Source organism: Callithrix jacchus, chromosome 19 (genome assembly GCF_049354715.1).
Source record: "Callithrix jacchus isolate 240 chromosome 19, calJac240_pri, whole genome shotgun sequence".
In the NCBI taxonomy this organism is placed as follows: domain Eukaryota; kingdom Metazoa; phylum Chordata; class Mammalia; order Primates; family Cebidae; genus Callithrix; species Callithrix jacchus.
Genome location: NC_133520.1, coordinates 28,793,110 through 28,806,430, shown reverse-complemented (window position 1 = coordinate 28,806,430; position 13,321 = coordinate 28,793,110). Strand labels below are relative to the sequence as shown.

General features: G+C 47.2%; 1 protein-coding gene across 20 annotated transcripts in view; it reads right to left on the bottom strand.

Annotated features, from left to right (window-relative positions):
* Positions 1-13,321, bottom strand: part of NAV1 (neuron navigator 1) — a 272,793-nt gene that overhangs the window by 32,442 nt on the left and 227,030 nt on the right. For 7 of the 20 annotated variants that reach the window (XM_078356800.1, XM_078356799.1, XM_078356798.1 and 4 more), the window contains 10 exons: positions 10,302-10,440; positions 9,550-9,847; positions 8,042-8,735; positions 7,061-7,507; positions 5,928-5,969; positions 4,715-4,863; positions 2,703-2,873; positions 1,572-1,624; positions 476-499; positions 289-366 (listed from right to left, as the gene is read on the bottom strand). In XM_078356800.1, the coding sequence (XP_078212926.1) occupies positions 289-366; positions 476-499; positions 1,572-1,624; positions 2,703-2,873; positions 4,715-4,863; positions 5,928-5,969; positions 7,061-7,507; positions 8,042-8,735; positions 9,550-9,847; positions 10,302-10,440 (2,095 nt within the window). The remainder of the gene's footprint in view (positions 1-288; positions 367-475; positions 500-1,571; positions 1,625-2,702; positions 2,874-4,714; positions 4,864-5,927; positions 5,970-7,060; positions 7,508-8,041; positions 8,736-9,549; positions 9,848-10,301; positions 10,441-13,321) is intronic. The other 13 variants (XM_078356803.1, XM_078356802.1, XM_078356801.1 and 10 more) reach the window with 3 other exon arrangements.

Genomic DNA, 13,321 nt, shown 5'->3' with positions numbered 1-13,321 from the left:
GAACCACTGATAATCAATCTTCTGTTTCTCTAGGGAGCTCAGACCATCAGACATGAACTCATCCAGACCTATGAATTAGAGTGGAAGCAAAATGGTTCTTCATAAAAGTTGGGGCTCAGAGAAGGGGAAGAACAACCCCCCAATCTATTGTAGAGCTGTGAAGAAGACCCATGCCCTTGAAGTCTCAGTCCAGGGGATACCTCACCAGGTAATTTTCCTCCCTTGGCTGCACTTGTTTAACTACAGTCAAAACCACTGCCTACATCTTCCCTACTTCACGGCACTCACATTAGCAGAAAGCTGCGACGTCAAGGTGGCCACTTTTTCCTGGGATGATTCCAGTTCCCTACGAAGCTTCCGGATTTGCTGTAAAAGGAAGAGAAATACAAACTACTGGCTGCAGAAGCTGTGTAAGATTTGGAAGGAAAATGGGTGCAGTGATGTTAATAAGCAGAGCCAAAGCTTTGCACCCTACCTCAGATTGCATCCTCTCCTCAGCCTGAAGAAGGGAGCACAGAAGGAGAGAAAGAGAAAGGAAGTATTACTACGGAGGTGAAGAAGTCAGGTCCCAGTGGCAGGGCAGAAAATGTGAAGAAGCATGACTCAGAGGCGCAGAGGCTGAAACTCTTGTTTCCTGGCCCTGGCTCCTCACAGGCCTCAGCTCAGATCTATACTAGGGTTTCAATAAAAGATTTATTTGGAGCTCATCTCCAGCAACTTTGTCATTGCCAAAAAGGCTAGGAAATGAGACTTTGGTTGGTTTGAGAATAAGTGGTTATTGCCAGGAACTTGGAGTAAAGAATTAGGGGCAAAACAAATCTATGAATCAAGAAATGCTGGCTGGACATGATGGCTCATGCCTGTGATCCCAGCACTTTGGGAGGCCGAGGTGGGTGGATCACCGGAGGTCAGGAGTTCTAGACCAGCTGGGCCAACATGATGAAACCCCATCTCTACTAAAAAGGCAAAAAAAAAAAAAAAAAATTAGCCAGGCATGGTGGCAGATGCCTGTAATCCCAGCTACTCAGGAGGCTGAGGCAGGAGAATCGCTTGAACCTGGGAGATGGAGGTTGCAGTGAGCCAAGATCGTGCCATGGCACTCCAGCTTGGGGGACAAGTGTGAGACTTTGTTTCCAAAAAAAAAAAAAAAGTGCCCAATAGCCACATGCTGTGGCTGATGCCCCACAATGAACACTTGGTCTCCTCTAGGTTTCTGGAGTCTGGGTCCTAGAAACCTACTCATCTTACTTTGCCATAAATGCTTCCCACCTACTGTGGCACAGAAAGGGCTCGCTAACATGGGGATTCTCCATTTTTCAAAGGAGGGGAACAAAAATCATCAGAGTTGCTCAGAAGCTAGTGGTGGGGCCAGAAAGACCACTGAGGACCCGAGGCACCCAAGTGAGTGCTACAAGCTCTAGGTGTCTCCCCCACTCCCACCCCAATGGGTACAGTGAAGAGATAGCAGTGCCCCCATCCCTTGCCCAGTTACCCAACTCCAAGGAGGGTCTAGGGAGCATGGGATGGTAGAGGAGAGGGGATGAGAGGGGAAGAGAAGTTAATGCTCTTACTGAGGAGTAGGTGGAGGACGCACTGGAGGCCAGGGACAACACTGAGCCGTGAACTGAAAGAGAAGGAGAGCACAAAGAGTTACCAGTGGGTTCCAGGGACAGGGGCTTTTGGGAAGAGCCCTAAGGCAAGAGTTTGGATTCTGATTCTGGAGGGCATCTGGAGCAAACAGGAAGAACAGAGTAGGGAACCCAATGGTATCACAACAGCTCAAAGCAAGGTCTCCAGTCAAGCTAGCCTCCTCTTTCAGCCTACATTCTCTGCAGCCTGGGTATGGCAGTCCCTTGCTCAGCCTGCTCCGAGGGGAACAGGGTTTCAGAGAAGGGAAAGGAGACTTTCATGGATAGTCATCATCTTTATCTTCCCAGCCAGGAAAGCACTTTAGCCGCAGGAGAGGGGAGTTTCTCAACAAATAACTGCAATTCTGCCTGTGCCTCCCCCTCTCAGCACTGGGGGATGTGCTTAAGATCTTGGGGATCACTCAGACGAAAATGATATTTAAGTGAGGAATACTATTCTGATTATTCAGTAGAACTTATGGTTAAAGCCTGTCTGCAGCGAATGCCTCCTGGAATGACCATCCTGGAAATCATGATGGGAGATCTAACCTACCATTAGCCTGGCCTTCTAGCTCTGATCAATACTAACACCCAGATCACCACCCACAATCAGATGGCCCTCCCTAATGCTCATCTTTGGAACAGTTTTGAAAGAGGAATGAGATGCCTAATTATTGTAAGGATTTATTAAGAGCTACTATTATTTCCTGTTTTCTTTTCATATATTCTGAGAGACTGTGGGGAGGAAAGACTATGGCTAGAATGGGGAGGACAGAAGCTGTGGTTTTCAGAGCATCCTGAGGGGTGCCCTTTAACCCTTCCATGCTCAGTTTCCCTCCCCCAGCCCCAATGATGGATGCTCCATCCCAATACCCCAGTGCTAGATGTGCCACCCAAGGTTTCTGGGCCCCCAGACCCTTCAAAGGGATGGGGAGAAAAAACTGAAATGGCCCAACTTGATGTTCTGTGAATCATATGTGTGTGTGGTGGTGGGAGTGGTGGGAGTGGAGGTGGCGGGTGAGGGGACCCAGCAGAGCTGGAATGAGCGTGAACCGCGCTGGCATGAAGTCTCACCATCGTCCGTGGGGTCTCGGAAGGATCCTGACCGAATCATTCCCTTGGGTCTCTCGGCCAGGGACAGGGTGCTCCCCATTTGGGAGCCGCTGTACAGCTCGAAGGCCGCCTCGTGGGTGGGGATGCTGTTGGAGCGGGTGATTCTTGGCGTGGTGGCCGCAGTGGGACTCACTGGAAGGACAGAGGGAAGGGGGACAGGAGAGGGAGAGGGAGGGCAGGAAAAGAGGCAGGGTCATCAGCTCTCCAGGCCCTTGGGGGATGGAGCACCGGGAGCATGAGAGGCAAATGGGGAGAGGGCAGGAGAGGAAGGGGCAGGTGCGGTGGTGGGAGTGTGCAAGCAGCTGGTGGTTAGGAGCGGGGTCCCTCCTGGGGAGATCAAGCCTTAATGGAGAAGGACCCTGCTGGAATAAAGACCTTCCCTCAACCTTGCCTGCCTCTGAGTTGTTGGTTTTGAAGGTCAGGCTGGGGGCCTGGCAGCTTTTTCGAAACCTTCACATCACTAGGATGTGCTGATGAGAATGAGATGCTGTGGTTCTCTAAAACACAACTTTCAGCTCAGGAGACTGAAAATTCAAACCAAGATTTAGATCTGAATGATGAAAAAGAACCAGCTAGAGAAGGTGGCTGGGCTACAGGATCCAGTGGCCTTGGCCTTGTGGAAGGGCATGAGAGTCTCCCCACAAGGCAGTGTCACTCTAAGTTACTGGGTTGGCTCTAAAGCATCAAGAAATATGGTCCTCTTTGCCTAGCATAGCCCTGGCTTGAAGGTCAGATGGACAGGGCAGGTGAAAGTGTCAGGTAAGGCTTGTGGAATGTACTTTGAAGCTGGTCTCAGCTGAATCCTGTTACCCTGCAGACGCCTTCCCCCTTTGCCCCTTGCTGGGATTACAGCGTTTCAGGGTTTCACACCCACAAGGAGCTCCCCTGTCTATTCTGCCTCTCCACAGGCAGGTGGATGTCTCATCTGTCCATGAAAACCTGTGCAGAAGATGGCACACCTCTCTGATGACCTTTTCAAATTCCTCAGGTAATGATTGCTTAACCCAGTCCCTCATTCTGCAGCATAAATGCAATTCTTGTTTGGTCTTCAATGGAGATGGAGAACAAGCTGGCCCCATCCTCCATTTAGTAGCCCTTCAGAGGCCAGATGATCCTTTCTGAAGAATGGTTCTTTTCCCTAGGCCAAGTGATCCCAATTCCTAGTCTTTCCTCAAATTCCCCACAGTCATTGCATGGGTGTGTTACAGGTCCTTGTCTTTTATTAACTGATTTCTTTTACTCAGCTGAAAGAAGAGATGGATTTAAAGAGATGCAGCAAGCAGATAACAGGCCTATCCCGGATACTGTTGCCGAAAGGGTTCCTGATAGGCCAGTCCTGGTGTATCGCTTCCCAGAACCGGGACTGATGTGCTTCCATGCTAGGCCAGACCCTCTACCTGATGCCTTCTCTCTGTCTCCAAGTCACTTCCTTATTCCGTAGCTCTCCTCTGTGCTTAGGATTTGGGCAGGGTGTGGCCAGGACACATCTTAGTCAGCCCTGCCTTCAGGGTTAGGATGGCGTGGGCTCAGCCAGAGCAGTTGAGGAATCAGGACATGGCTGCGTTTGGAGGCAGATCTCGTCCTTGGCAATCAACAACCTTTCCCTCCTTCCTCCCCATCAGCCTGACATTTCAGTATTGCCCTTTCATTAGCTGGCCCTAGTATCACCAGGTGTGGTGGCTCCTTTCTGGCAGCTCAGTGTGCTTGCTCTTGCACTGATTTCATCTCTGGGCGTTGGGTTACAGCTTTTCCATACCACCACTCAGACTCTGTGATGCTAAAAGGACCCTATGACTTGTGCCCAGGGGCAACTTTTCAGTTTAGAATCTTGAGGTACTCTACCTTCAGTCTTACTGTGGGTGGTTAAACTGAGGCACCATGAAGCAACCCAATAGAGCCCACCTGCCTTGCCTCACCCTGCAAGGTGACCCCTGCTTCGCCCCATGACACAGTGAGTGACTGAAAACACTAACCTATGTTGGTAAGTTGGCCCTTTGCACTCAAAGACATGGGGAGTGCAGGGGGAGAAGGCAGCTCTGACTGGTCATCAGATTCAGGCAGCCCACCAATGGTATGGGAATGTCGCCTCTCCTTGGTCTCCTCCTGGGACTGAAGCTGGTACCTGTAGGAGGCAGCAGAAGAACTCAGTCTGGGATTAGCAAGTGCAGTCAGAGGTTTAGTTGGTGTGGAGGGTGTCTGAGCTAGACTGGAGCCAGGAGATTCTGAAAGCAGGACAAAGAAAAGAGGGAGCAGTCAGGGCTCCCCAAGGAGGGAGGAAGAGATTGGGACTCAGCATCCTCTCCCAGACCATCCAGAGAGTGTGGAGGGACTAGCGGGTATTCCCGTGAGGGTTTCTGGAGTTGGGGCAGAAATGATGGAGAAGGTATGAGAACTTCTCCCCTGAAATTCAGGACAGAGTCTTACGCTTCCACGTATGGGCTTTCAAATTGCAAGAGTCAGTCAGGCGCAGTGGCTCACGCCTGTAATCCCAGCACTTTGGAAGGATGAAGTGGATGGATCACTTGAGGTCAGGAGTTCAAGACCAGCCTGGCCAACATGGTGAAACCCCGTCTCTACTAAAAATACAAAAATTAGCTGAGCATGGTGGTGCACACCTGTAATCCCAGCTACCTGGGAGACTGAGGCAGGAGAATCACTTGAATCTGGGAGGCAGAGGCTGTAGTGAGCTGAGATCGCACCACTGCATGCCAGCCTGGATGACAGAGCGAGACTCTGTCTCAAAAAAAAAGTTGCAATAGTTGCCACCCAACTGAACAACTCAATGCTGTCAGAAACAGTGGATGACCAGGTAGGTCCTGCCTCTTGCCCAGCTGAGTGACCCAAGAGGCGGGCTGTTCTCCCTCATACTCTGAGGGAGGAAAATTACAGAGATGAAGTTCAGCCAGGATTGGGATGACATAGACTAGTATAGGTAAGTGCATGATTCCCATGTGCAAACTTGTTTCTCCCCATCACCAAAAAAAGAACACTTGCTGTAAAAGTTGACTCACATAATATTCAGTTTGGGCAGGGTACTAGGTAGTACTTGTATGGGACCACATACAAATGATTCAGCAAAAGGGGTGACGAAATTCATGACTGGAGCCTGGGACAGGTTGAGATATGATTTTTCATACATACCACGAGTCCCATTTATAGGGAAGAAAAAACACATTAAAGGGTTACCTGAGCCCTTTCTTGGGAAGAGTGTTCCGATCCCGCTGATTACTGTGGAGATAAATGAGAGAGAGAGAGAGAGAAGCATGTGGGTCCATCTTAGGAACTAGAGTTTAGGACCTCTGTGAGGTATGCAGACCCCTAGATGCAGGACATCAGACTATGAGCCTCTTTAGCTCTAGAAACAAAGAGACAGCTATAGCCTGCTTCTTGGCTTACAATTTGGGAAATTTTCTGAAATACTAAATGTCTTTTCTCTGATTAGAAATTAAGGTATGGTTAGCTACTTAAAGATCATATTATAGAGCCAGGGACAGTGGCATGAGCCTGTAGTCACAGCTCTCGGGAGGCTGAGGCTCGGGAAGGATTGCTTAAGCCAAGGGGTTTTGAGTCCAGTCTGGACAACACAGTGAGATCCCCCATCTCAAAAAATAAAAGATCAGATTATAGTAGTAAAAACTACCACATAGGTAGTTTGATAATCTTGGCATATAGGGGGAAGGGAGGGGAAAAGTAGGATGCAATATAATAGAAAAGATTTTGGGCAACCAGGCACAGTGGCTCATGCCTGTAATCCCAACTTTTGGGAGGCCAAGGTGGGGGCAGATCACTTGAGGTCAGGAGTTCATGACCAGCCTGGCCAACATAGTGAAACCCAGTCTCTACTAAAATTACAAAATTTAGCCAGGCATGGTGGCGAGGTGCTTATAATCCCAGCTACTCAGGAGGCTTAGGCAGGAGAACTGCTTGAACCTGGGAGGTGGAGACTGCAGTAAGCCGAGACTGCACCATTGCAGTGCAGCCTGGGCAACAAGAGAAAAACTCAAAAAAAAAAAAAAAAAGATTTTGGACTAGGAAGCAAAAGCTCTGGATGATGGGTTAACCTAATTATGAGATCTTGGATAAGTCATTTAACTTCTTTGTGCACTGGTTTCTACATTTGTAATAAAAGAATAATAATTTTAAAACAAAAACATATCTTACCTATCTCATGGAGTTCTTACGAAGCAAATTAAATTACTTAATGTATGTGAAAAATTGCAAAAGTCACAACATGACAATAAAATATAGGATAATTTTGCTAATGGCAAAACATACCCAAGACAGCCACAGGCCGAGGTTTTGCTGTTTTATTTACCTACCTGTCCAATTGCCCAGCTCTGGGGCTTCCGCTCCAAGTCAGCTCTTCCGTCTCTTCCTCTGGGGGAGCAGCAGGGGGAGCAGATGGGGTGGGGATGGGAGTACTGCTGGGGAAGGCACTGGGCAGGCTCATTGGCATCTGGAGGGACTCCATGCTCCTGTGCAGGCCTGAGAGTTTGGGGTACATGCGGCTCTCTTTTGGCACACTGAAACCACTCATTAGCTCCAGGCCCTGGGAGAAGCTGGCTGAGTTAATATTGAGGATGGGTGCCGGACTGGGGGTGAAGCAAGAAGGGAGAGGGCCCCCAGATGCTGAGCTTGTAGTATGCAGATCCGGGACCTTTGAAGCATGGGTGGTGTCACTGGATGATGGCAGATCCAGACTGTTGGAGTTGACCTTGTCTAGATTGGCTAGTGAGGGTGGTTTGACAAAGCTCTTCGCTGTGGCCCTGAGAGAAGATCAAACGAAATATTTAGAATAACAGAATTACAGAGCGAGAGGTAGATAGGAGCTTAAAGAAATCTTTTCCAGTCTTGTTTTCTGCCTATTTGCTAAGCACAGAGGCTTATCCTGATGCTGTTGTGAAATACAATGGAAGGAAATCTGAGACCCAACTTAGGGCACCTTCAGCTTAGATAAGGGGGACAGCATATGTACATGGGGGATACAAGTGAATTTATGCAAATAGGTATATGTGTGTAAATAAACAGTAAAATCACCCACACAAGTGCTGAAGACAGGTTAAGGATTGATCAAAGAATAGTACAAATGGGGTAAGTTTTGAATACAGTTTTGAAAGAGGGATTCAGTCTTTCCGAACTTTCAGAAACGAGATTCTTTAAGAACCTTGGCATACGAGGGAGATGCAAAGGCCTAGAGACAGTAGTGGATAGGCCATGCCTTGCCTAGCCCAAGGAGGGCAGAGATATGCAAAACAATGACAAAGCAAACAGACAAGGAGGAGGCTGCCCACACTGGGTACCTGAGAGGGGTTGGTGGCAGCTCTGCCAGCTTGGTGGCTGTGGGGTGGCTTGGTTGGTTCTTGGGAGTACTTTCTGGGGAGCCAACACTCTTCAAGGAGATGCTGTCTGAGTCCAAGGCCACAGCCTTGGCTTTGGCCTTCTCCTTTTCCCGATCTGTCTGATTGACAGGGGCTGGAGTGGTCCGCCCACTGGCTACTTTGGTAGGCTCCTTCAGTCTGGAAGGTGTAAGGCTTCCCTGCTTGGTGCTGAGGAGACTGGGGTCAATGTTGCTGCTCACAGGGCGAGGTCCCCCCCGCCCGCCGGTCACACTCATAGAACTGGACTTGGCTGGCCGGGGCAGGCTGCGGTACTGGATGTTGGAACGGGCTCCGGGAGCCAGGAATCCTGGCTCTGCACTGTTGGACACATCTAAGCTAGTCTTGCGCCCATTTACTGGCTTGACAGGGATGCCTGAGGACTTCTGGATCTTGCTGAGAGTGGCTGAACCACCAGTTTGCATGACAGTGGCTGTGCCTGTGGCAGGAGGAGGCTTCTTATAGCCAAAGGATCCTGAAGTGGAGGGGCGAGCAATGCCCGAGGGGGGCTTCTTAGCATCGCTCAGGCGGTCCCGACCAGCATCCGAGGAGGAGCGTTGGAGACCAGTATTCTTTATTGCAAGCTTACCCTTGTCTGTAGCTTTGCCCTCGGGTTTGCCTGCAAGAGGACAGGAAATGAGATAAGAGCTGAAAGTGACCAATATCTTTAAAACCCATCCCTTTCTTTCCCTCCATGGGAGAAGGGAACATTGTTCATGTATTACAGAATTTTAGAGGCCTAAATATGGATAAACAGGTACAAGATAAGCTAATAAAGTTTCTTGTCTGAAAGACTCTGGCTGGGAGGGGTGGGGAAGCTAGGATTTTTTTTTTTAAATTTGCTTCCAGAGTAGGATGGTCCATTTTGATTAAAATGGCAGAGGCAGACACAAAAATGATCAAGAACATCCATCTAACAACTGGTTGTGGAAGAGAAAAAAAGGAGGGGAAGCAAATGGCATTGAATTTGACAATATGTCCTGGTAATTAGGGACTAGAGGAAAATGCCAATTAAGGCTAAAAGTTACCCAAGGGGCCAACTTTGGGGGAACTATAATCTCTTGCTATAGCCATTTTATTTCTTGTTTTCTTAGGACCTTCCTGGGATGTCAAGTAGTATTTTATGAAGATAAGTACATAGACTGACTAACTTGGGAGAAAAAAGAAAGAACCCTCCTGTTCCTCATATTATCTGTGATTTTGGCCCAGCCACTTAACCTGTTTGAGTTTCTATTTCCTTCACATTTGTTAAATGGAAATAATAATACCCATCTCTCCTAACTCACAGGACTGTCCTTAGACTAGACAAGATAATGTACGTTAAAGCACTATGCAAATGTTTACTATCATCCTATGGGTTAATAACCACTAAGAGGAGGAGCAACGAAAGAACTAGGGCCTTGCCCTCCTGCCTTCCTTTATTCCAGGCTCACCTGCGACTTTGAGGGCACTCTGGGCTGTGTGAGTGATGGGGGAAGTTACAGCCACAGGTGGGGTCTTGCCCTTCTTCAGGGATCCAGGGTGTCCCAGGCTGATGGGCTTTTTCAGTTCTCCACCCTTGGGTGAATCATCACAGCTCTCAGGCCGCTCCCTCCGCCACTTAGACGTCCCAGGTTCCATCTTTAGGCTACCACTGTCGTACTCCAGTTTTTTGGGGGCCTTTTCCTCTGATTCACTAAACCAGCTCAGCCCACTTTCTGCCAGTGAGCGCTTCTCTGAGTCTGTGCGTAGCTAAAGAAAAGACAAAAAGGCAGAGTGAGATACTTACATGCAGACGGGGAACTGGATAGCTGACGGGATTGATTTTAGTTAGTACCTGGCGCTGTGCATCCCAGAGTACTAAGTCAACCTAGGCTTTCTACCTAGATACCTAGGATTCCCGACAGCAGATGGCATGTACCTCCAGGTTTCTTTTTCTTCTTCAGTTGGAATAGCTCTTACATGTATTACTCTAGATTAGTGTAGGCACTAAGTATAGACAATATGACATCAAACGTCTTGGGTGAGTAGCCTTAACTTTTTTTTTTTTTTTTTTGCAGGGGGCAGCTCTAAAATGACCCGGTTAAAGGCCTATGAGAACCAGTCCCATGGAGTGGGTGTGTACGTGCAACCCATACACAGACAATGCTGTTTGCCCTGTGGTTCATCTTGAGACGGCAGCTTGGGTGTTTGCAAACGCACGTACCACTATTGTTGAGTTCCTGCGAGAAGCGGTAGGAGTAGTTGGGAGGGAGTTGAGTGAGGAACTGGCATTGAATTCTTCTGAACTGAGATTGTCTGACGCATCGCTGAGTCCACTGCTGATGGAGCTACTTTCATCCCAGCTACAGGACAGGAGAGATGAAGGTTAGTGGTGAAAACAGAAGCCAAGGAAAAAAATAAATGTTTCATACTGATGCCAGAATGGCTCTGCACCAGTATATAGGCTAGCCAAAAGGGGAAGACCTGGGGGTTTGTCTTGGGTTTGCCAGCAACTCAGAGTGTGACTTAAACTTCCTTGTAATTTGGTGATGTTCTTTTACAAAAGGAAGACACTCTGTCTTTACCTGGCAAGAGAAGATGTTCTATCTCCTTAACAGAAAGGTATATTATAAAGACAAGGTAAGTTTTGGATCTATCTAATTATACAAACCACTTTCCTCTCCCTGTAAACAGCCTCCATTTTTATAATTACCATAGTTTTGTTCATTTTTAGATGTGTTCTGCATCTATTCTCCCTCTCCTTTTCTAAAAATGTCTATAACTGGTAATGAGGCCCAGACAAAGATTTCTCTTTTCTAGAACCTCTTAGACTTTTATCATTTCTCATTGCATCTCCATTTATGCAGTTCATCCTATCCTGGGATCGGGTCCTGCTTCTAAACAGAACATGCTGTTCTTCTGGTAAGTGAACCAAATGTAAGGTGCTGTGGCCATGCAGAGGGGCCAAATTTGTGCAGAATGGATTCGTTTGTCTACCAATTGCTTGGAATATCAGATTTGTGGTATCAGGGAGATACTGCTGTTAAACATCTGTACCTGTAAACATCTGTATCCAACACTACTCCATGCACTAAGTGAACTTACTGCAACCTCCACATCTTCGTAGCTTGAGCTCTACAACATTCCTTTGGCTGTTTTTTTGTTTGTTTGTTTTGAGATGGAGTCTTGCTCTGTTGCCCAGGCTGGAATGCAGTGGCACAATTATAGCTCACTGCAACCTCTGCCTCCCGGGTTCAAGCGGTTCCCCTACCTCAGCCTCCTGAGTAGCTGGAATTGCAGGTGCCCTCCACCACACCCAGCTAATTTTTTAAATTTTTTAGTAGAGACAGGGTTTCACCATGTTGACCAGCCTGACCTCAAGTGATCTGCCCACCTCGGCCTCCCAAAGTGCTGGGATTACAGGCATGAGCCACCGTGCCTGGCCTGGCTGTCCATTTTTGGACTTAACAAGTTTCAGTCAGAAAGTTTATCCTTAACATCAAAACTAAATAGCTTCCTCTAATATTTATATTAATTTTCTCTTATTATATCTTTGTTTGCTATTCATGTTTCTTTTCGATCACATGCATTGTGACAGAATTTTCTAAGCTCCAATTCTGTCTCCTGTAAGCTGTCTTCAAAGGCCCTGTTTTCCAAGTCTTTCCCAATTCCTTTTAGACCCTAAATGTTCTTCAGATTTCACTCAAGTTTTAGAGCCTAACACGGAACACAGAAGTTCAGTAAGACTGCTATATATGAGTATCTGTTTGTGCCAGTAGGAATTAACTTCTAAATCCTTGTTATCTGTGTTTGGCGTAGGTTTGTTTATCAGCTTTGCATGTGTGCAAGGACTAAAAGGCTGAAGACCTTTTGGGGTGAATTAGCTGGCATCTGAAAATATTTTTCTTTTTGATTTATTTTGAATTTCCTATCATGGAACAAGAGTTAGACATACAAGTCATCTAAGTGGTTGGCCCAGATCTCAGCTGGCTCCCTCTAATTCATGTGCTGGGAATAGGAAAGTGGGTGGTTTGGACATTTTGGCTTTGTTGCTCTGTAGTGATTTATCCAAATACATTGAGAAAGAGCAAAGAAAGCATGGGGATTAGAACACACTACAAAGTTCTTTAAATTTTATGACTTTGAAATATAGCCATTATTGAATGACAATCAACTTCTTCCCCCTTTCCCCTCCTGATATACAGTAAATCTCACATTTGTCCTGGGCTAAGATGTCATATCCCCTCATTTTGTAGAGAAAGAATACTGAGGAAAGATCAATGCTGGTTTTATGATCCTATCAGCTCTTCTGGGTCAAGATAAGCTCTCTGGTAAGCAAGTAAACAAACTATTCTCAGCATGTTCTCTAAGTTAAAGACAGAGGAAGCCTGTAACACAGAATCTTTCATCTGAGATTAGTTATTGGTAATCAAGGTTGTGAGGCAAAGAAAGCGCTTATGGAAGGTCCCTGGCAAAAAGAGGACTGCTGCAGCTCAGAAATCCGAAAGAAACCTTCCTTTGCCCTACATTTATGGGAAATTTAATACTGAAATGGCGGAGGAGGCTTATCTGTTAGGAGAGTGTTTGGGTTTTTCTTGCTCAAAAGACATTCCCTCCCAAGCTCTTTTCCTGTAGTGAGGAAGTATAAGCCTAGAATTACCAAGGAAGGTTGGCTAGAGGATATAAATACTTCCTAGCATAGTTAGCATTTCCTTCCTTCCTTGCTTGGTTGCATAGTTAGCATTCCCTCCATCCCTCCCTCCCTCCTTCCCTCCCTCTCTTCCTTCCTTCCTTTTTTGAGACAGATTCTCACTGTGTCACCCAAACTGAAGGGCAGTGGCACGATCTCAGCTCACTGCAGCCTTTGCTTCCCAGATTCAAGTGATTCTTGTGCCTCAGCCTCCCGAGTAGCTGGGATTACAGGTATGCAACACCACGCCCAGCTAATTTTTGTATTTTTAGTAGAGAAGGTGTTTCACCATGTTGGCCAGGCAGGTCTCCAACTCCTGGCCTCAAGTGATCTACCACCCTAGTCCTCCCAAAGTGCTGGGATTGCAGGTGTGAGCCACCACACCCTCTTTCTTAAAAAACAAAAACAAACTCACTGCTAAATTTGAATGGCTTGGAAAAAAAAAAACATTAAAGAGTGACAGAGCAAGATCTTTTGTTTGAGGGAAAAAAAAAAAGGCTGGGTGCAAAATTCCTCCTTGTAGCCAGGTGTTCAAGACCAGCCTGGGCAACAAA